The 22,085-nt window shown below is 41.8% G+C and overlaps 1 protein-coding gene across 1 annotated transcript in view; it reads left to right on the forward strand.

The window, feature by feature from the left end:
* LOC140462783 (piezo-type mechanosensitive ion channel component 2-like) overlaps positions 1 to 22,085 on the forward strand; it is a 423,249-nt gene that overhangs the window by 240,733 nt on the left and 160,431 nt on the right. Inside the window, exons 32-36 of the mRNA XM_072556051.1 lie at positions 3,481 to 3,571; positions 7,800 to 7,912; positions 14,076 to 14,236; positions 19,000 to 19,191; positions 22,060 to 22,071. Of these exons, the coding sequence (XP_072412152.1) occupies positions 3,481 to 3,571; positions 7,800 to 7,912; positions 14,076 to 14,236; positions 19,000 to 19,191; positions 22,060 to 22,071 (569 nt within the window). The remainder of the gene's footprint in view (positions 1 to 3,480; positions 3,572 to 7,799; positions 7,913 to 14,075; positions 14,237 to 18,999; positions 19,192 to 22,059; positions 22,072 to 22,085) is intronic.

Raw genomic sequence — 22,085 nt, forward strand, 5'->3', positions numbered from 1 at the left:
TGTTGAAGCTTTTCACCTTGAACCCCTCAGGACAATTTGCAAGAATACCAATTTCAATGGGGAAAACCAAAATTTATACTGTATGAGAGGAGAGTACTGATTGTTGGGCAAATGGACTGTGATTGGTAGAGGTGTTGCCGTGGGAATGCACCAGTTAATGATGATTACAATTAATTAGTCAAGAGAAAGATTGACAAAATGTGCCTTTTTTCAGCAGTGTTACCATCGTTAATTTCCCCAGCATCAATATCCTAGGAAGGTACCATTGACCAGAAACATAACTGGACTACTCAATACTGTATCAGTACTGCAGCTACAAGACTAGGTCTGAGGCTGGAAATTCTGCAGTGAATAACTCACCTCCTGACTCCCTAAAGTCTGTCCACCATTTACAAGACAGGAGTGTGATGGAATACTTCCCACTTGCCTGGATGAATGCAGTTCCAACAATGGATGACCATTTGGACAAAGCAATCTGGCACCCCATCAGTACCTTCAATATTTGGTGCCTTCATCACCAACACACATCAGCAGCAGAATGTATCATCCAGAAGATACAGTGCAGTATCTCACCAAGATTTCCTCAACAGCACCTTCCAAACCAGCCTCTACCACCTCACAGCTCATTTTGTATAATCTGTACATTTTGCAGTTGTATACTGTACACCAGGTCAAAGCCATTAAAATAAACCAATCAAAGTAAAGGTCTTTGTACCAATCTCTGTGGAATCACATTATATATTTTACTCTTGTCCGAGAAACAATTCACGACCATTGGGCTGTGGTTCCTATCATTCAGGCACAAGAACATAAGAAACAGGAGCATGAGGAGAACATTCAGCCCACCAAGCCTGCTCCACCATTCAATTTGGGAACATGGCTAATCTGAGGCTTCATTCTCTTTCCTACCCTCTCCCCGTATCCTTTGCTTCAAGAGAAAGCAAAGATTTTACAATTCCAGCCCAAAATCTATTTAGCTCCTTCTGCTGAATGTGTTTTAGATTTTCCAACCAGGGGTAACAATGTCTGAATGTATATCCTACACAGCTCCATCAGAATCCTGTGTGTCTCAATGCGATCATCCCTCATTCATCCAAGCCCCAAAGAATATAGGCCCAATTTACTCAGCCTCTCACCATAAAGCTCAGTCTAAAAGCTTCCTTTTACTACTTCCAATGCAAACGTTCTTCAATTACAAAGGCCAAAACGGTACACAATCTTCCAGTGAATTTTGTATCTGTACTGCTACCATCACATGGAGTTTAGTTTTGCTCACAAACTGATATTACAATATTTTACCCAAACCTGCAAGATCACATGTCAACCACACTGTCTTCATCAACTCTTTGGATCAGAATCCCTACAGTATGGAAATAGGCCATTAGGCCCAACCAGTGTACACTGACCCTCTGAAAAGTAACCCATCTAGACCTATTCCCCTACCTTATTACTCTACAGTTCCCCTGACTAATACACCTAACCTACATATTCCTGAACAATTTAGCATGGCTAATTCATTTAACCTGCACATCTTTGGACAGTGGGAGGAAACCAGAGCACCCAGAGGAAACCCACACAGACATGGGGAGAATGTATGAACTGTAAAGGATAGAATCGAACCCAGGTCCCTGGCGCTGTGAGGCAACAGTGCTAACCACTGAGCCACTGTGCTGCCCTTTCTGTTAACTCATCAAAAAACACAAGTGACTTAATGAAACATGAATTGCTTTCACAAACCTGTAATAAAAGTTGCTGAAAAATTATCGGCAGACCCGGGCAAAGCTGTGGAGGTAGAAAGAACTTTAATGTTGCAGGGTCATAATCTTTCCTCCGACCTAGGACAAGTTAAAAATATCACCACTTTTAAGGAGGGGAAATGAGGGAGCAAGGAGGAAAGAACAAAAGGGAAGGTCTGTAAGATGAATTGTTTGTCAGGAGTTGGGTTGTGGATGTTCAACACAATCACTTCACTCCACAGTCAATATGATCGTCCTATCACAACTCTTCATTTGAAACTATGATATCTCAGTCTCTAGGGAGCAGCTGTGATGTATTACTTATGAATTTAATCATATTTCTCCTTATTTACTTTCACTTCCTGTCTTTACTGTCTTATTACAGTGGTCACTAACCACTGCCTGTGCCAGTCAGTTGCTATGTTTTTCACATTTGACTGTTTTCCATGCAGTTGTAGACATTACCTTGTTTTGCTAGATTGGTGCAGAGATTGGTAAAGGAATGTCTCTAAATGTGGGTGGCATTTTAATCTATACATAGATTGGGATAATCAAATGAGTCACAATGCTGTAGAGGAGGAATTCTAAAGTCTATACAGGATGGTTTTCTGGACCAATACGTTAGGAGCTATCTAGTGAACAGGTCATTTTAGACTGGGTATTATGAGAAATAAGACAGGAATAATTGGTAAGAGACTCCTTGGGTGGAGAAAAACCAGGGGAAAACATGTACAAGGATGTTGCCAGGGTTGGAGGATTTGAGCTATAGGGAGAGGCTGAATAGGCTGGGGCTGTTTTCCCTGGAGTGTCGGAGGCTGATGGGTGACCTTAGAGAGGTTTATAAGAATCATGAGGGGCATGGATAGTCAAAGTCTTTTTCCCAGGGTATGAGGGTCCAAAACTAGAGGTTTAAGGTGAGAGGGGTAAGATATAAAAAGGACCTAAGGGGCAACTTTATTCACAGAGGGTGGTGCGTGTCTAGAATGAGCTGCCAAAGAAAGTTATGGAGACTGGTTCAATTACAACATCTAAGAGCTATCTGGATGGGTGTATGAATAGGAAGGGTTTGGAGGGTTATAGGCCAAGTGCTGGCAAATAGGACTAGATTAATTTAGGATATCTGATCGGCATGAACGAGTTGGACCAACGTCTGTGTCTGTTTCCGTGCTGTACATCTCTATAACTCTATAATTGAATGCTGCTGATGATGCTAAAGGCCAGCTGGCTCCATGAACCACTCATGTATATCCAAATTGATCCCATTCCTGTCCCTGCAAAACTGGGAAGTTTGAGGGTGGGCTCTGCAGTTTGTATTATAAGAAAGAAGCTCTGAATTTTGCAGAAAATCTTGGCCAGGGCCAGTCTTGCTCCAATGACTTGAGCAGAGGACTACAACTCATACTGTTGAAGCATTATTGAGGTAGTTGCCAATTTTGAATAGATGTAAAATCAAGGCCCCTGTATTCTACCTCAGACAGGCATCCCACAGCTCTTTTCAATCACTTATGATGGTACTCAGAGATAACAGTGAAATGTAATCGTTGCCTCACTTTAAAGGGGGAGCTTCTGTTTGGCCACAAATACTGTACCTGAAAAAGGTGTGAACAAAACATTGTCGTGGTAGGGCAACTGATTACTTATTGACACAGACATGTATCTGGATTCAGATAGTAGGGTTTTTTAAAGGGTCTGTGAACATTGGGAGATCAAGTGAATTGATGTTTTTGAATGTTGATGGTTTTAGATTGTCTCAGCTGTTGCGATAAAACCTCTCACAGCTGTCAAAATGCAAGCAGCGTTTTCACGTGGTGTGTAACAATGAAAAACCTGGAGCTGTGAACATCAGTTGTATCTCCTGATTAACTCCCATCAACTTGAGCCAGAGGGGGCTTGACCCAAGGACACATAAGTTGGAATAAGTTGAATCAACCACCTCCCCAAAGGAAGGAAACTAGTCCTGAATGTTAACCTCTTCCCCGGTATCTAGGTTTAAATTCATTTTGTACAAACCAGATAAATCCTGAAATCTTATTTCTATGAAAAAATCAAAAGTTTGAAATTTGTTACAAATTTAAAGTCTTAAAATAAGGTCCATCAGACATTAAAGTAAGAAATCATGGGAATCTGACAGTATTCAAGTTATGCAGAGGTATTTTAAAACATTTTGGGGTTGTTTATTTAATGGTTCATTCACACAATAATAGGACACCCTTAATTATTATCCCATATTTGGTTAAAAGGCCACCTATTAAAATGTGGGCATACATTCAGTTTCTAGGAAATTGTAATTTGAATTTATTCATTTGCGATTTTTGAGAAGATTTGTAGCTCAAGTTGAGGTTCAGGTTGTAAATTTGCGCACTGAGCTGGGAGGTTTGTTCTCAGATGGTTTGTCACTATGCTAGGTAACATCATCAGTGAGCCTCTGGTGAAGCACTGGTGTTCTGTCCCACTTTCTATTAATGTGTCTTGGACATTTATCAACATCTGAGAAAAAGAACCGGAAATGATATCACCCACCTTAGCAGACCAAGACAAATAAATGAAAAGTGGGACAGAACACCAGTGCTTCACCAGAGGCTCACTGATGATGTTACCTAGCATGGTGACAAACCATCTGAGAACAAACCTCCCAGCTCAGTGAGCAAATTTACAACCTGCATTCATTCATGTTAAAAAATATTAAAGTTAGGTAACAGTCATGTGTTTTGCTCTTAAGCAGTTTTGCTCAGTTAAGATGCTTTGTCCGGCAAAATATCAAGATATGGGCCTCGTACTTTTCCAACTGCAGATTTTCTTATCATGATATGTTTACATGTTAGAATAATAGCAAGAATCATAACATAATGTTTTATGTCTGTATTTTTTATCAGCAACTTTACATTACTGTGAAGGGAATTAATCGTGATTTGTTTGCAAACTAGTTTTATTCCCTGTTAAAAATGCTGCTGTGGGTTTTGTTGAAAAGTGACATGTTACTTAATACTCTTGTATCAATTTCATATATTTTGAATCTTGCTCTTTCACATTCTGACTGGCTTATTGCATGTGGACTGGCCTGATGTCAGAGGGAAAATCTTAATAAAATGATTTCTTCTTTCACATTTTTATTTGCAGAGCATCAGTAACACTCTTGGAAAAGCCTCACATAAGTGCTGTGTATTTGTAATAGTATTTAGTTAATCAGGAAATGGTAATGATGCCATGGTAGTGTCTCTGGGCTAATAATCCAGAACCTCAGGCTAATTTGCAGGCAAACACAGAATGTTGGACAAATTCAGCATCATCTAGGGGGAGAGAGACAGAGTGAGAAAGAAAGAGAGAGAGAGTGAGTGAGTTAAGGTAGAGTCATAGAGGTTTACATTATGGAAACAGATCCTTTGCCCAAAGTGTCCATGCTGCCCAGTTTTCACAATTAATCTGGTCCCATTTGCCTGCATTTGGTCCATATCCCTCCATTCCTTTCCATTTATGTACCTGTCTAAATGTTTCTTAAATGACTAAGTGATGATCTTTGCGTCTTCACTGTTCACTGGAGTAATACCAGATGATTGCAGGCTGGCAAATGTTATTCCCTTGTTCAAGTAAAGGGAATAGGGTAACCCTGGGTATTACAGACCAGTCAGTCTTACGTTGGTGGTGGGCAAACTATTGGAGAGGATTCTGAGAGACAGGATTTATGATTATTTGGAAAAACATTGTTTGATTAGAGATAACCAGCTTGGTTTTGTGAGGGGCAGGTCATGCCTCACAAACCTTATTGAATTCCTTGAGGATGGGATGAAACACATTGATGAAGGTAGAGCAGTGGGTGTGGTGAATATGGATTTTAGCAAGGTATTTGATAAGGTTCCTCATGTATGAGGAAAGTATGGAGTAATGGGATACAGGGAAATTTGGCTGTCTGGATATAGAATTGGCTTGCCCATAGAAGACAGAGGGTGGTAGTAGATGGAGAGTATTCAGCCTGGAACTTGATGACCAGTGGTGTTCTGCAGGGATCTGTTCTGGGACCTCTGCACTTTGTGAATTTTTTTTATAAGTGACTTGGATGAGGAAGTGGAAGGATGGGTTAGTAAGTTTGCCAATGACATGAAGGTTGATGAAGTTGTGGATAGTGTGGAGGGCTGTTGTAGGTTTCAACGGGACATTGACAGGATGCAGAACCGGGCTGAGAAGTGGCAGATGGAAAAGTGTGAAGTGATTCATTTCGGAAGGTCAGATTTAAATGAGAACTACTGGGTTAAAGGCAGGATTCTTGGCAGTGTGGAGGAACAGAGGGATCTTGGGGTCCATGTACATAGTTCCCTCAAAGTTGCCACCCAGGTTGATAGGGTTGTTAAGAAGCCATATGGTGTGTTCGCTTTCATTAGCTGGTGGAATTGAATTTAAGAGCCACGAGGTTATGCTGCAGCTCTATAAAGCCCTGGTTGGACCACACTTGGAATATTGTGTTCAGTTCTGGTCGCCTCATTATAAGAAGGATGCGAAGCCTTAGAGAGGGTGCAGAGGAGATTTACCAGGATGCTGCCTGGACTGGAGGGCATGTCTTATGAAGAAAGGATGATTTAGCTAGGGCTTTTCTCTTTGCAGCAAAGAAGAATGAATGGTGACTTGATAGAGGTGTGCAAGATGATGAGAAGCAGAGCTAGGGTGGATAGCCAGAGACTTTTCCCCAGGGCAGAAATGGCAATTACGAGGGGGCATAATTTTAAGATGAGTGGAGGAAGGTATAGGGGAGATGTCAGAGGTCAGCTCTTTATACAGAGAGTGGTGGGTGTGTGGAATGCACTGCCAGTGGGGGTAGTATAATCAGATACATTAATGACACTTAAGCAACTCTTGGATAGGCACATGGAAGATAGTAAAATGTATGGTACGTAGGTTAGTTTGATCTTTGAGTGAGATAAAAAGTTGGCACAACATCGAGGGCTGAAGGGCCTGTACTGTGCTGTATTATTCTATGTTCTATGTTAAATTGTACTCATCTGCACCACTACCGTTGGCAGCCCATTCCATACCTGCACCACCCTCTGTGTGAAAAAATTGCCACTCTTGACCCTTTTATATTTCTCCTGTCTCATCTTAAATCTGTGTCCTCTAGCTGTTGGCCATCGACCTTGCCTATGCCCCTCATGATTTTATAGACCTCTATAAGGTCACCCCTCAGTCTTCTACACTCTAGGGAAAACAGCCCCAGCCTATCCAGCCTCTCCAGAAGTGTCAGACTGGACTTGAAGCATTAGTTCTGTTTCTCTCTCCATAGATGTTGTCAGACCTGCTGAGTTTCTCCAGCATTCTCTGTGTTGGTTTCAGATTTGCACCATGTGGTTTTATGCTAATGTTCTAGGTATCTGGTTCAATTCCCACCATGGTGAAATCTGAATTTAATAAAATAAAATCTGGAATTAAAAGCTAGCCCAATGGTGTCCAGGTAACCACTGCCATTTGTCAAAGAGACCCACCTAAAGTCCTTTAGGCAAGGAAATCTGTTACCCTGGCCCAGTCCGGCCTACATTTAGACTCCAGACCCACCAGGAGCGTTGTTGTCTCTTAACTGCCCTTTGACCAATTAAGGATGGGCATTAAATACTGGCCTAGCCAGCAACACCCATCTTCCATGAACCAACAGGTGCAGGAGTAGGCCATTCTGCCCTTCGAGCCAGCACCACCATTCATTATGATCATGGCTGATCATCCTCAATCAGTAAATAGATCATGGCAGAGATATGTGTTGTACAGAATGTCCTTCTCACTTGTTTTATTGTGTAATGTGCAGTTTTGTTTTACATCAGAAGCAATGTAATGAATTAAATGTAGGTGTGCAAAGTAATGTGTAAACATTCGAGGATTAGTGAAAGAGGTTGGTCTTTCTATGGAACTTACTAAAGGAGTGACAGTTTATCACCAAGTTCCAGTTCACGCCACCGAGTTTGACCAAATGCTACTTAACTAGGATGGAGGAGTGAAGGGTAGGCCCAGCACCTGGAGAAGGAATGGACTATTTTCGATTATCTTGTAACTCGATGCAAGACACACACACAAACAGTTTTGTTTTGACAGATTGAATAACAAACGCAGTAACAGAATTCACGGCAGCCCTTACACCTTAGAGAAACCCGGCTTTGAACCAAAGGAGTCAATCTTGGCACAGGAGACGGGCACGGATATAAAAGGTAACTTCCAACTCACTGTGATCAACGCACATGATTTGGATTTCGAAGACAAACTTACACACATTTGTAGCCACAGTTCCCTGGTTCGATGCAGGAAAGCAGGTAATGCGATTGCTAAAACGTATCAACAGAACAGTGAAACTGATGCAGAATTATGTGATTTGAATTATGCTGACATAATATATACATCAATGTTTCTATTTCTATATAGCTCCCTTTATCTGAATAAATTAATGGATGATTGTAAATAACAAATCCAAGTGTTTTGTAAGAGAAGGGCTTTGTAAAAGGAAGGAAAATATGCTTCACCTTATAGTCAGAGTGATGGGGCTTTCTCTGTTTAATGATACCTTTGATATATTTTGACATTAACCTTTGCCTACATATTAACACATCCACAGTCATTAATCTCGCACACATTGTCTCCTCACCATGAGATCATTCTCTTAGTCATGTGATGTTGCATCACCATTACTTCATGATCTCACAGGCTCATACTATTAAACTATTGCTCCACATCATTGCCCATGTCTTTGTTCCCATTATTTTATAATATTCAGCACCCATTTCCCTCAAAGTCCCAAAAGTAACAGGAACAGTTAGTGTGGTGGTTTGGCACCTCTCCCCAATCTCATTTGGATTTGTTTCTGAGATTGCTGGTCTGGTACTTGGTGCCTTCACTCTGTTTGAGAGCATCGTCTTTGGGACTGTACAGAGCATTTAATGGATCCTTTCTGTTCTTCATAATTGATGTAGTACAGTCATCTTCTGGCTCACTTTTCAAAGATGTTAAAGCTCACCAATTCCTCCTTCAACAGCCTCATGATATTTCCACCAAGTAGGATCTTGGCTATTCTGAATTCTCAAGAACGGTTAATTCTATGTGCCTTGTCTTTCATCTATATTCCTCCTCCTGGGAGAAGTATTGACAATTCTCTTGTGTGATGACAATGATTGAAGTTTCTAATTTGCTTCTCTCTTTTCACTTCTTCATGCTGTCTCACTCTGTCATGATCTTCCATGGTGGTTTTCATTTCATGGACAGTGAAGGAAGTTGTGTTTTCCCCACTAACAATTCTGCTGACTGTAATTCATGGTGATGATTCATGTTGATCTATAACTTAATACAGGCAAATTAATATCTTTATTCTTCAGAAGTGTTTTATGATTCTGACTCCTCGTTCAGCTTCTACTATTCAATTGTGAATAATGAGATGAAATCTTTGTTGTGAAAGAATCCATATTCCTTAGCAAATTCTATAAACTACTCATTGCAATCTGCCATTTGTTATCAGATATGATTGATCCAGGAGGACTGAATAAAATCGATTCATCTCAATAATGTAATCATTGTGTCTGCTGTAAGAGTGTACAAGTGATTTTGCAATCCATCTTGAGTAATTGTCAATAATAAGGATATATATTTTCCTTTTAAACTGAAAACAAGTTTATTCCTAGCTGTTCCAGATGTCTTTATGAAATATTGACGACAATATTTTATTCCTGAATGTTGATTGTTCAAGTTCTGCAGTTTGCAATTATCTCTTCAATTTATCAAGTAACTTGAGGCCATCAAACTGAGTGTTGGGCTCTTGCTCTGCGCCTTGTTATTCCTAGCTGACATGGACACACCTTTGAAGAATATCACTTTAGGTGTTACCAATCTTTTATCAAAGACAAACAAATCATCTGTATTCATGAGATGTTTCTATTGCTTAGAGTACTGTCTCGATGTTGAGTTACCCTGGAGGTATTGACCATCCTTCCTGATAATTTCATCTCATCTGCAGACTTCACCTCTGATTGAATTACTCTGCTATAATCTTTTCTCTGTTGCCAATGTTTCCTGTTACCTGAAAATGTAAAGACTTCCACCTCAGCTATCACCTGCAAATCTTGTTTTTTAGATTCTTCAGCTGGTGTTCTAGAGGACACATCAGTTGTTGTTTGACATTTCCCTTGAGTATATTCAGTGATGAAGTCATATCTCATTAAACACAATCTAGTGCATTGACTATGGGGTGGTTTGCAATTTTTTATATTGAGTATAGAAACTAAAGGATTGTGATCTGATTTTGATCTTAAATCTCATTCTTATGACATATCTGAAAACCTCTCACTTGCCCACGTTGCTGCTAGGACCTCTTTTTTCAATTGGACATATAACCATTCTCAGTTTCTGTTCAAGACCTTGAGGCATAGTGTACAGGTCTTCTTTTACCATCTTCCTGGACTTGTATCAACAACACTGTACTTAACCCTGCATCCATTGCTAACAACATTGATAACTATTGGTAACTTTCATTGTGCTAAACAAAGTCATAAATTCATAACTTTTTGAAATCATTTCTTTCACCAACATTCCAACTTACTCTGGCCTTGTCTTGACATCTGTCTCAGTATCCCATTGACTGATCCCAACTTGTTTAACCATTCCTGAAAATCTTTGCAATTCTTCTATATTCTCGGGCTGAGGAAATTCCCAGATCATCCTTGTTTCCTAAGGATCAACCTTTATCCCTGTGGCTTGCATGATACGATTTAAGAACATTAGGTGTTAACTGCCAGGCCTGCCTTCTGTTATTTTCATCCTTTGTTGTACTATGTATGTGGATATCATCCATATTATTATTCCTTCCCTTGGAAAACATTGTACATGGCGCTCTGGAATATTTCAGGGGCCGATGCCACTTTGGATGGTAGTCAATTGAAACAGTATTGACCAACAGGTCTCATGAAAGTAGTTAACAATTTCTATTCCTGGTCCAAAGAGACTTCCCAGAATCTGCTATTCGTATATAATTAACTGAATAGTGTGCTGTTTGCAGATTTTGCTAAGCTGTCATTGGATGAATTTTCTTCTGTACGGCCATGAGAGATTATGTCACATCTAGGTTTTGCTCTTCCCATTTGGTTTAGGAACTGTGACTATCTGTGAACACTATTTAGAGCATGATTAATTAAATTAACCCGTGTCACTGCACCATTTCAATTTTCTGTTGGTGGAGGTGGTACTTTTCTTGGAGATACAAGGTAAATAAATATATTTTGCATCCAGCTGCAATGTTATGTGGAATTCATTGTGCAGCTTACCAGGCCTGAAGATAATTTAGTCAACTCTTTTCTAAATGTTAGCTTTCAGAGCACTTTAATTCCCCTGTGCGCAGAATCTTATTTGTTTTGCCTAAGTCCAAGTTGTGTTGAGCGTTTTGGAGGGATTTCCTCACTGTAACCTACCAAACTCACCTCATTAACTACTTACCCTCTCCTTAAGGAGTCTGTCACATCCAATTTCTCCCATATCCTGCTATTTTAAAGCCCATGGACTGGTATTGAGGGCTGCCCTTGATCTATTGTGCAGGGGCCTCCCCTGAGCGGAGACTGTCTCTCTTGACTGGACTGAGAACTGTTGACAATCCTTCCTCTGTGTCTGCCCCAAAGCTTTGGGCAAGACAGAAGTAATCTGAACCTGGTATCTCTGAATGAAGGGACAAAGTGCCAAAAGGTGAGGTAGGGATGGAGTGAGGACCTAGATAGGCTCAGAATGAGTGTGTGCTGTGACAGTGAGCAAAGAGCTCGGAGGTGCAGCCTGGCCCAGTCCGTGAACTGTGTGTAACCCTGATCGCACAGTGTCTTTGCAGCATTATAATGCCAGGTGTCAGTGCAGCTTTGATGTGCAGAAACGTCCTATAATTGGTTCAGAGATGTGCCGGAAGGGTTGTGAGAGGCTGGCACATGTAGGATGCCAATGTGTATAGAGTGTGTGTGTGTGTATATATTATATATAGATGTTGGCACCCAGTGTCCATGGAGCCCTCTGAAGCAAGCAGCAAGTGGAACTCACAGGTACCTGCTCTGGCTTCCGAGTTAAGTTTTTTCTGCTCTTGAGCTTGTTTTGCGTGTTTCTGAAGATATGAAGTTGAATATTAATGAGGCAATTTGTTCCGTTAGTCCCCCTCAGTTGGGAGCTCAGTGCTGCCTTGTGAGAATCTCACTACAATATTTGTAAAAACATAAAAGATGCTCCCAACTCCCAAATATAGGCCTCCTCTGACTTTGCATCTGATTCTGCCACAAATCCTGTCCAGCCCACATCACCCAGACCAATATAAGACTTCACTTTATTGATCAACGAGAATCTCAAGCATGCTGATATGCTGAGCAATGATCCTTCTTGATTCTGTGTAATATAAAGTGGTTCAGTTCTCCCCTTGTCATTGTATTTTCATATTTACTACAATGTGTCCAATGTTTGTCACACTTTGTGCCTTGGTGTTGCAGTTTGATTGAAGAAGGTTTTAACTTGATCTGTTTTAACCATTTTATTTTGTCAGACAATATACTAGCACCAACGTGGTATCTAGTTTAACCGCCATAGATTTACCGACCAGTATTTGCTGTCCAGGTGACTGATTTCTCCTTGAATGTGGTTTTGACTCTCCTACTTCCTCGATCGTATGGCATTTCAACTTCAGTTGCTGCTTGCTTTCAAGTATAGAATTACAGGATTCCTTAAATTGACTTCCAAAAGTGTTCAACAAGGAACTTCACAAAAGATTAAGTCATAACATAAAAGCCCCCAGTGTTGGAGTAATATATGGCATGGATAGAGAATTGGTTAATGGGCAGGAAACAGCGAGTGGAGGTAAGGTTGGTGACCTGTAACTAGTGGGGTTCCACAGGAATCAGTGCTGGCGCCACAACTGCTTACTATTTACAATAAATATTAATGACTTGGAGGAAGGAAATGAATGTACAGTAGCCAGATTTGCAGGCAATGCAAACATAGATGGAAAGGCAGGTTGTAAGATGGTGCAGAGAGGTATTGATAGGTTAAATAAGTGGGGAAAAAATGGCAATTGGAGTATAATGTGGCAAAATGTGAAGTTGTTCATTTTGGAAGGGAGAGCAAAAGAATAGGATATTACTTAAATGGAAAAAGCTGCAACAGAACTTGGGGGGTACTTGTGCACAAAACACAGAAAGCTGGCACCGCAGAAGGCTAATTGAATGTTGGTAAAAACAAGGATTTCAAGGAGATTGGTGTATAACAATATGGAAGTATTACTGTAACTGCGCAACATGCTGGTGGGACCATATCTGAAGAATTGGGAGCAGTTCTGGTCACCTTATTTAAGAAAAAGTTATTGTTTCATTGGAGGCAGTTTGGAGAAGGTCCACTGGGATGATCGTGGTGTGGAGGGATTGTCTTATGAATGAAGATTTAGCAGGTTAGAACTCTACTCGCTGGAATTTGACGATTGAAAAGAATGAAAGGTGATCTCATTAGAGATGTAGGGATTCTTAAGGGGATTGACAGGTAAATACTGAGAGAACATTTCCCTTTGTGGGAGAGTGTAGGACCAGAACACACAGTCTCAGAATAATGGGGCACCAGTTTAAGACTGAGATGCGGAGGAAATTCTTCTCTCAGAGAGTTGAAAATCTTTAGAACTCTTTGCCACAGAGACCTCTGGGGGAAGAATGCTTGTGAATATTTCAGGCTCCGATAAATTCTTCATCAGTTGGGGAATCAAGTTCAGGAGAACAGACAAGCACTACAGAGTGACAGTGAAGTGAACTGCTGCATGATTGGCTTCTAGAAATATTTACACATCATGCAGTTAGAATACTGACCAATTGACAGGAAACAGAAAGTAGGATAATGGGTGATGATGTAGTTGGACAAATGTAACTAGTGAGACCATATCCTTTCACCATATTCAACAATGACCTATGACTGAAGAAAAAGCCAAATTTTTAAATTTGCTGATCACACAGTGACAGGCAAGATTGCAACCGATGTAGATAGAAGTGTAAAATTATAAACTGACATTGATAGGTTAAATGCATGAGCAAACCAGACTCATGATGAGGAATAGGAAACGTAGATACAGGACACAGTCTTCTCCTGTAACTATGTTCCCTATTCCTCATCACAATGCAGTTTTCTGAGCGTCAGCTACAAAACAGTCAAACAGCAATAATCCTTGTTGAAACTCGCCAGAAGAATTGCTGGTTGGGTGAGGTAACTGCAAGGTCCCTGTACAACTGGATCCAGCATTGTGTTGGTGCCCTCAGGCGAGAAGTGGGAAAGGAGGAACACACAGCCGTTGACCTCCGAAAGTCTGAGAATCTTATGCTATTGTATTTTCCTGTTCAGGATATCCAAGTCCCTGGAGCATGGTGATTGACAGATTGACTACCTTATTTTTGCGTTTTCTGGAAAAACTGCATAAAGTCCAAGTCTGGGTGTGGAGATTCCTGGAACTGCACATCATCAAGATGGTCTCCTCCTTTATTATCTGGATCACATTAAAGGAGGTGAGAACCTTAATACAAACCAGTGCTAGTTACAGGAGGGAGAAATAGATGAGCAGGGCTAGTGTTGAAAATAGATGTAGCTGAAAGAGGTCTCGCATAATGGTAATGCCATTATACTCAGAATTCAGAAACATAGGCTAATGATCTGGGGACACGAACTGATAGTTTGTATGACTGGAGTTCAGTGTCGAGTGGCATTCCACAGGGATCAGTACTGGGTCCCTTTTTTTGTGATATGCATAAACCATGTAGAATAAAATGTGGGGTAAGGTGGGAGGGGAAATGATAAGTATGTTTGCAGATAACACCAGGATTGGCCAGCGGTTGACAGTGGGAGCGAAGTCTTGGGTTACAGGAGGATATAAACAGATGAACAGATCAGTAGCAGATGGAATCTACCTCAGATACATGTGAGGTGATGTACTTTGAAAGTAGTAATAAGACAAGGGAGTACTTAATGGATGGCAGGACACGAGGAAGCTCAGAGGAACAGAGGGTGTTTGTCCACAGGAAGTTCACAGGACAGGTTAATAATGTAGTTAAGGCAGAAGGGAGACTTGCCTTTATAACTTGAGGCATAGATTATTAGAGCTGGGAGGTTATGTTGGAGCTGTATAGAACTGGAGTACTGCGTGCAGTTCTGGTCACGACAATAAAAGAAGAGTGTGACTGCAGTGGAGGGGGTGCAGAGGAGATTGCCCAGGGTGTTGCCTGGAATGGACCACTTTAGCTATGAAGAGAGGCTGGAAAAGCTTGGGTTATTTCCTTTGGAGTAGAGAAGATTGAGGCTGGACCTGAAACAGGGGCATGGCCAGGGTGGACAGAAAGCAGCTATTCCCTTAGTTGAAGGGTTAATAATAAGGCAGAATATAGTTTTAAAGTGAAAGGAAAGATGTTTAGAGGAGATTTGAGGGAAAATCTTTTCACCCAGATGATGGTAAAGGTCTGGAGTGCACTGCTTGGGAGGGTAGAGATTCCTTATGAAGGACTCCTCCACAAAATGTCGATTTTCCTGTTCCTCGGATACTGCCTGACCTGCTGTGCTTTTCCAGTACCACTCTAACCTTGACTCTAATCTCCAGCATCTGCAGTCCTTACTTTCGGGATTAGTGGTGCTGGAAGAGCACAGCAGTTCAGGCAGCATCCAAGGAGCTTCGAAATCAACGTTTCGGGCAAAAGCCCTTCATCAGGAATAAAGGCAGTGAGCCTGAAGCGTGGAGAGATAAGCTAGAGGAGGGTGGGGGTGGGGAGAAAGTAGCATAGAGTACAATGGGTGAGTGGGGGAGGGGATGAAGGTGATAGGTCAGGGAGGAGAGGATGGAGTGGATAGGTGGAAAAGGAGATAGGCAGGTAGGTCAAGTCCGGACAAGTCATGGGGACAATTACTGAGCTGGAAGTTTGGAACTAGGGTGAGGTGGGGGAAGGGGAAATGAGGAAACTGTTGAAGTCCACATTGATGCCCTGGGGTTGAAGAGTTGCAAGGTGGAAGATGAGGCGTTCTTCCTCCAGGCGTCTGGTGGTGAGGGAGCAGCGATGAAGGAGGCCCAGGACCTCCATGTCCTCGGCAGCGTGGGAGGGGGAGTTGAAATGTTGGGCCACGGGGCGGTGTGGTTGATTGGTGCGGGTGTCCCAGAGATGTTCCCTAAAGCGGTCTGCTAGGAGGCGCCCAGTCTCCCCAATGTAGAGGAGACCGCATCGGGAGCAACGGATACAATAAATGATATTAGTGGATGTGCAAGTAAAACTTTGATGGATGTGGAAGGCTCCTTTAGGGCCTTGGATAGAGGTGAGGGAGGAGGTGTGGGCACAGGTTTTACAGTTCCTGCGGTGGCAGGGGAAAGTGTCAGGATGGGAGGGTGGGTTGTAGGGGGCTGTGGACCTGACCAGGTAGTCACGGAGGGAACGGTCTTTGCAGAAGGTGGAAAGGGGTGGGGAGGAAAATATATTCCTGGTGGTGGGGTCTGTTTGGAGGTGACGGAAATGTCGGCGGATGATTTGGTTTATGCAAAGGTTGGTAGGGTGGAAGGTGAGCACCAGGGGCGTTCTGTCCTTGTTATGGTTGGAGGGGTGGGGTCTGAGGGCGGAGGTGCGGGATGCAGATGAGATGTGTTGGAGGGCATCTTTAACCACGTGGGAAGGGAAATTGCGGTCTCTAAAGAAGGAGGCCATCTGGTGTGTTCTGTGGTGGAACTGGTCCTCCTGGGAGCAGATCCGGTGGAGGCGGAGGAATTGGGAATACGGGATGGCATTTTTGCAAGAGGTAGCTGTGGGAGTTGGTGGGTTTGTCAAAAATATCAGTGTCAAGTTGGTCGTCATTAATGAAGATGGAGAGGTCCAGGAAGGGGAGGGAGGTGTCAGAGATGGTCCAGGTAAATTTAAGGTCAGGGTGGAATGTGTTGGTGAAGTTGATGAATTGCTCAACCTCCTCGCGGGAGCACGAGGTGCGCCAATGCAGTCATCAATGTAGTGGAGGAAGAGGTGGGGAGTGGTGCTGGTATAATTACGGAAGATCAACTGCTCTATGTAGCCAACAAAGAGACAGGCATAGTTGGGGCCCATACGTGTGCCCATGGCTACCCCTTTGGTCTGGAGGAAGTGGGAGGATTCAAAGGAGAAATTGTTAAGGATGAGGACCAGTTCGGCCAAACGAATGAGAGTGTCGGTGGAAGGCCTTACTTTCGTCTGGTTGGGAGGGAGTTGAGGTGGGTAACTTGACAACCTTTAAAAAATACTTGAATGAACACTTGAAATATCATAACTGGGATTTAGGCCCATAGCCTAAGTACTGGAAAATGCAACTGGTGTAAATTTAGTGTAGTTTTGTCAGGACAGAGTTGATGAGCCATACCTTTTGTAATGTTTAATTCTATAAGAGTTCAATTTCCATTGGAAGTTAGTAAAATCGGGAATCAAAAGCTATTCCCAGTAACGGTGACCATAAAGCTACTGTTATATTTCTCATAAAAACCCATCTAGTTCAGCAATGTCCTTTTGTGAAGGAACTCTGCTGTCTTTACCAGGTCTGCGCCTACATATGACTCCAACCCACAGCAATTTAGGTGACTCTTAACTGTAAAATGGGCTGTGCAAGCCTGATATTTGAAGGGCAATAAATGCTGGTCTTGCGAGAGATTCCGCTCCCCCCCCCCCCATCCCATGATGCAATGGTAAAACAAGTCTGCAGATTCAGCGCAAAATATCTCCAACCCAAGGTAAAGCAGTAACCAACAAAATTCACAGGACTGTCCATCAAATAAATCAGAAAGGATAATGAACCAGTCAGACTGACTCCATAGTACTGCATCTAATAAGAGGGGCATTTAAATGTTAAGAACCACAAAGCCAGTACTATTTGGGAGGGTCTGTGTTATGAGGAACATCTGGAGAAACTTGGAACTTTCAGGCTTTAGGGAGGCTGAGAAAATCTCGCTGATGTACACAAGAAGGTAGACCAAAAATTAATTTGGAATATTACTTTAAGTTAAATGTAGGTTCAAGAGACTAACTGGTAATGGGTAATTTTGGGCCTACCACTGTATACGGGAGATTGTCTTGACAAAGACAGTCACCAAGATATGGAATCAACTTGCAGAATGAGGAGTCAGAGCAAAAACACTGTTAAATTGTTGAAGAAACAATTGGATGCAACAACATGGAGATCTCCTTGTGCAGGTGAATCACAATGAGGCAAGTTGCATTCCTCACCCAGAATAACCTTGTGAAGATCTCAGTGAAGGAACTGTTCGAAGAACAGTGGCACTGCAGTAGGGTTTCAGGCTAAATTTTCAGTAAGAAAGCTGTTTACTACAACATCAGTCTTTCCATCTTTGTGTCCAGGCCACACAGCAGGTTAAAATCAATCTGCAGTCCAGTTACCATATGGGTTTCCCAGGTCCCACTATAACCTCAAAAGTAACTCAGAGAAGCAATGTGGTTCTGATTTCCACCGAGGTTCCGGTGGGAGAGTGAGGAGTGCGCCTGAGAATTTTCAAATGTCTGCACTGACAACTGATAACCAGGGTGGATCCAATTTCTGAGTTATCATTTATAACTGATAGCAGTTGGCAGCTCCTGAATCTGAGCCAGTTCAGAAAGAGCATATTGTACCACTTTGCTCAGTACCATCTCCCAAAGTAAAAACCTGACACCTGTATTTATTTCCTGTCAACTTTTTCTGTTATAAAATCCAACATCCAAGTTCCTAATGGAATTTCACCCTTTTGTACAGCATATGCTTCCCCCATTCTCCATCTCCATATATATCAGATTCAGTGTTATGTTGGGATTGGGATGCTCAATGTCAAGGCAAGTACCATTGCTATTACACCATCCTGATACATTTTGGCCATTTGGTCCTATTCATTACCAACCAATCTGTCACTCCGAATCACATTCTCTTGACTATTTGATCTGTTGCTACAAAGACCTAACCCACTTGTACCTTTGCACACTCCTGGACTATAGTTGCAGTCCCATTGGTGTAGCCACCACTTCCCCATGCAAACATGGAGTCAACACACACTTGTGGGTGATTGCCAGAAACAATAATATGAAACTGCAGACAGAAACAACAGTAAGTATGAAGCCAAGCCTGGTGATCCAACCTTTCAATTATACAGTCACCACACCCAGAGTTTTCCTAGGGCCTGACAAGGGCCTGTTAGATATCAAGAACTCAGTTGTTCCCAACAACAGAGCAAAATATTTTGTTGATTATGAACTGCCTGAAGACTTGTTGTTGAGTGTGTCTGAATCTTTTACAGGTCTCCTTGATGAACTACCTTTTCCTTATCGTCTGGGTGTTTGCATTACCCTATTCCTCATTCCGTCCACTGGCATCCAGCATTTCAACAGTGTGGGCCTGTGTCATGATTGTCTGTAAAATGATGTACCAGCTCAAGGTTGTTAAATTATCCACATTTTCTGCAAACTGCACACTGGTAAGCAGTGACATGGTCACATGTTTTTCTTTCTGTAGTCAACAACAATTTTTATTTTATTAGCATTTTTAATGTTAATAAATTGTCCATAATGGGATTTTCAAGTTGGTGGAAGTGATAGGTTTTGAGCAGGTCATTGTGGATGTAATAGGATTTAGGAACATTGGAACATAGAACTTAGGAGCAGAAGGTTCCCGCAAGTGGCAGGCTTAGAGTTTGGATCCGATCCATGTGCAGAACCAAGGTACGGAATTGTTGTAGATTCGGTGAAGGTACAGGAGCAGCACTTGGACAGGCATAGAACATATTTACTTGCAATCAAGGAATATCTGGCAAAAGTAAGTAGTAATGTTGTACCTTTAAACTGTTTCTTTAAAAAAATGTAAAGTTATTATGTGTATAACACAAGTGCATTAGTTGTGTGTTATAAAATTTAATATATGCTTCATCCTCAATTATTATTTATGGCATGAGCATGCAAATGTTAATGTTTATAAATTGGATCTTGTCATTTTATTGATTTTCGCTGAAGCATTGACCTATCGATTAACTAATTTCCAGCTGTCAACTTTCTTCTCCTTATCCCTTGTTAGATAATAAGACGTTTATTGAAACAGCAAAATTCCATAAGAATCTTGCTGTCCTCTTGCTATAATTTCAGCAAGTGGCTGACTGACTTGTCTGGAAAATGACGTAGATCTCCAACAAACAATGTATAGAATTAAGTATATGTTGAGGTATTAGAGGATACCGGCCTTCAATTCTGCTTTCAGGCTCTATCCTTGACCCCAAAACCTTTGGACAAGTTAATGGTAATGGACACATTGGGTTATTTTGACATTGAGAGGATTAGTGAAATCGTAAGTAATACAAATTTGCATCATGATTTTCTAAAACCTCGTGATACTGATGGGAATTCCATGAGTAGATGTTTGGATTCTTCAACCTACTGTACCATTCAATACATTCATGGCTGATTCCATTACTCCATGTTCCTGCCTATCCTGAATCTTTCAACCCTTGTAAAGAATTTATCTAACTCTGTCTTAAAAAGATTCAAAGACTCTATTCCTCAAAACATGATATAAGTAGTGTTCCAAAGACACATGACATTTGGTGAGAAAATAATTCTCCTTATCTTTGTATTAAATGGGTAAGTAGACCATAATTCTGGATTTTCCCACAAGAGGAAATATCTTTTCCATATCCACCCTGTCAAGACCCTTCGGGATCTTCTATATTTCATTCAGGTAGCCTCACACTCTCCTGACTTAAAAAAAAATACAAACTTGGCCTGTCTAATCTCTCCTCATAAGGTAAGCCATTCATTTCAGGTGTTACCATAATAATCCATCTCTAAACTGCTTTCAATGTCTTTTGTTATGAACCAGGCCCAGATCGCCTCCCCCCCCCCCCCCGCCCCCGCTAAAACACTTCAAGAAGATAGCCTACCTTTCCGAGTTGTTCAAGACAGATGTAAGGTGGATATCTCAGGAGTGATGCAGTGGATCAAACCACTCTGCTTCAAGTAAAACACAATTTATTTATTGATACACCATCGAAAGAAACACAAGCCAAAAAACCCAGAATTTAGAGTAACGCCTATATTAAACCCAACCAACATCATATCCATACAATTTACCATCAGCTGTTCTGCAGCATTCCCCATAAATAAACCCCTTGGCGAAAAAATGGTAAATTCAAACATTGTTTTTTACAGGAGAGGTATTTGCGAGAGAGCCAGCCAGAAACGTCTATTGAATCAAAGAACCTTTCTTCCCAGCAGCTTTCTTTGACTAACAGCTTTGAACAGACTGCGTGCTAAAACCAAACCGGGGGAAAAAAAAGCACTGAGCAGGGAGAACTGGCCACTTCCTTTTCATTGTACAAGTGTTCTACAAAAAGCTTAAAAGCCTTTTCCTGATTGTTGCCTTAGGTAGTATCTAGTAGTTTGCCATTAGCAAAGTCCCTTAACCCAGACAAATTGGAACATCTGCCAAGGAGAACTAGCCATTTGGATACAGGACTGGCTCGAAGGTAGAAGACAGAGGGTGGTGGTGGAGGGTTGTTTTTCAGACTGGAGGCCTGTGAACAGTGGAGTGCCACAAGGATCGGTGCTGGGTCCATGACTTTTCAGCATTTATATAAATGATTTGGATGTGAATGTAGGAGGCATAGTTAGTAAGTTTGCAGGTAACACCAAAATTGGAGGTGTAGTGGACAGCGAAGAAGGTTGCAACGGGATCTTGATCAGATGGGCCAATGGGCTGAGGAGTGGTTGAAGGGGTTTAATTCAGATAAATGCGAGGTGCTGCCTTTTGGAAAAGCAAATCTTAGCAGGACTTATATCCTCAGAAGTGTTGCTGAACAAAGAGACCTTGGAGTGCAGGTTCATAGCTCCTTGAAAGTAGAGTTGCAGGTAGATAGGATAGTGAAGAAGGCGTTTGGTATGCTTTCCTTTATTAGTCAGAATATTGAGTATAGGAATTGGGAGATCATGTTGTGGCTGTACTGGACATTGGTTAGGCCACTGTTGGAATATTGTGTGCAATTCTGGTCTCCTTCCTTTCGGAAGGATGTTGTGAAACTTGAAAGGGTTCAGAAAAGATTTACAAGGATGTTGCCAGGGTTGGAGGATTTGAGCTATGGGGAGAGGCTGAACAGGCTGGGGCTGTTTTCCCTGGAGCATCGGGGCTGAAGGGTAACCTTATAGAGGTTTATATAATCACGAGGAGCATGGATAGGACAAATAGACAAAGTCTTTTCCCTGGGGCGGGGGAGTCCAGAACTAGAGGGCATGGGTTCAAGGTGAGAGGGGAAAGATATAAAAGAGACCTAAGGGGCAACCTTTTCACGCAGAGGGTGGAACACGTATGGAATGAGCTGCCAGAGGAAGTGGTGGAGGCTGG

This window comes from Chiloscyllium punctatum, chromosome 37 (assembly GCF_047496795.1).
Source record: "Chiloscyllium punctatum isolate Juve2018m chromosome 37, sChiPun1.3, whole genome shotgun sequence".
Taxonomy (NCBI): Eukaryota; Metazoa; Chordata; class Chondrichthyes; order Orectolobiformes; family Hemiscylliidae; genus Chiloscyllium; species Chiloscyllium punctatum.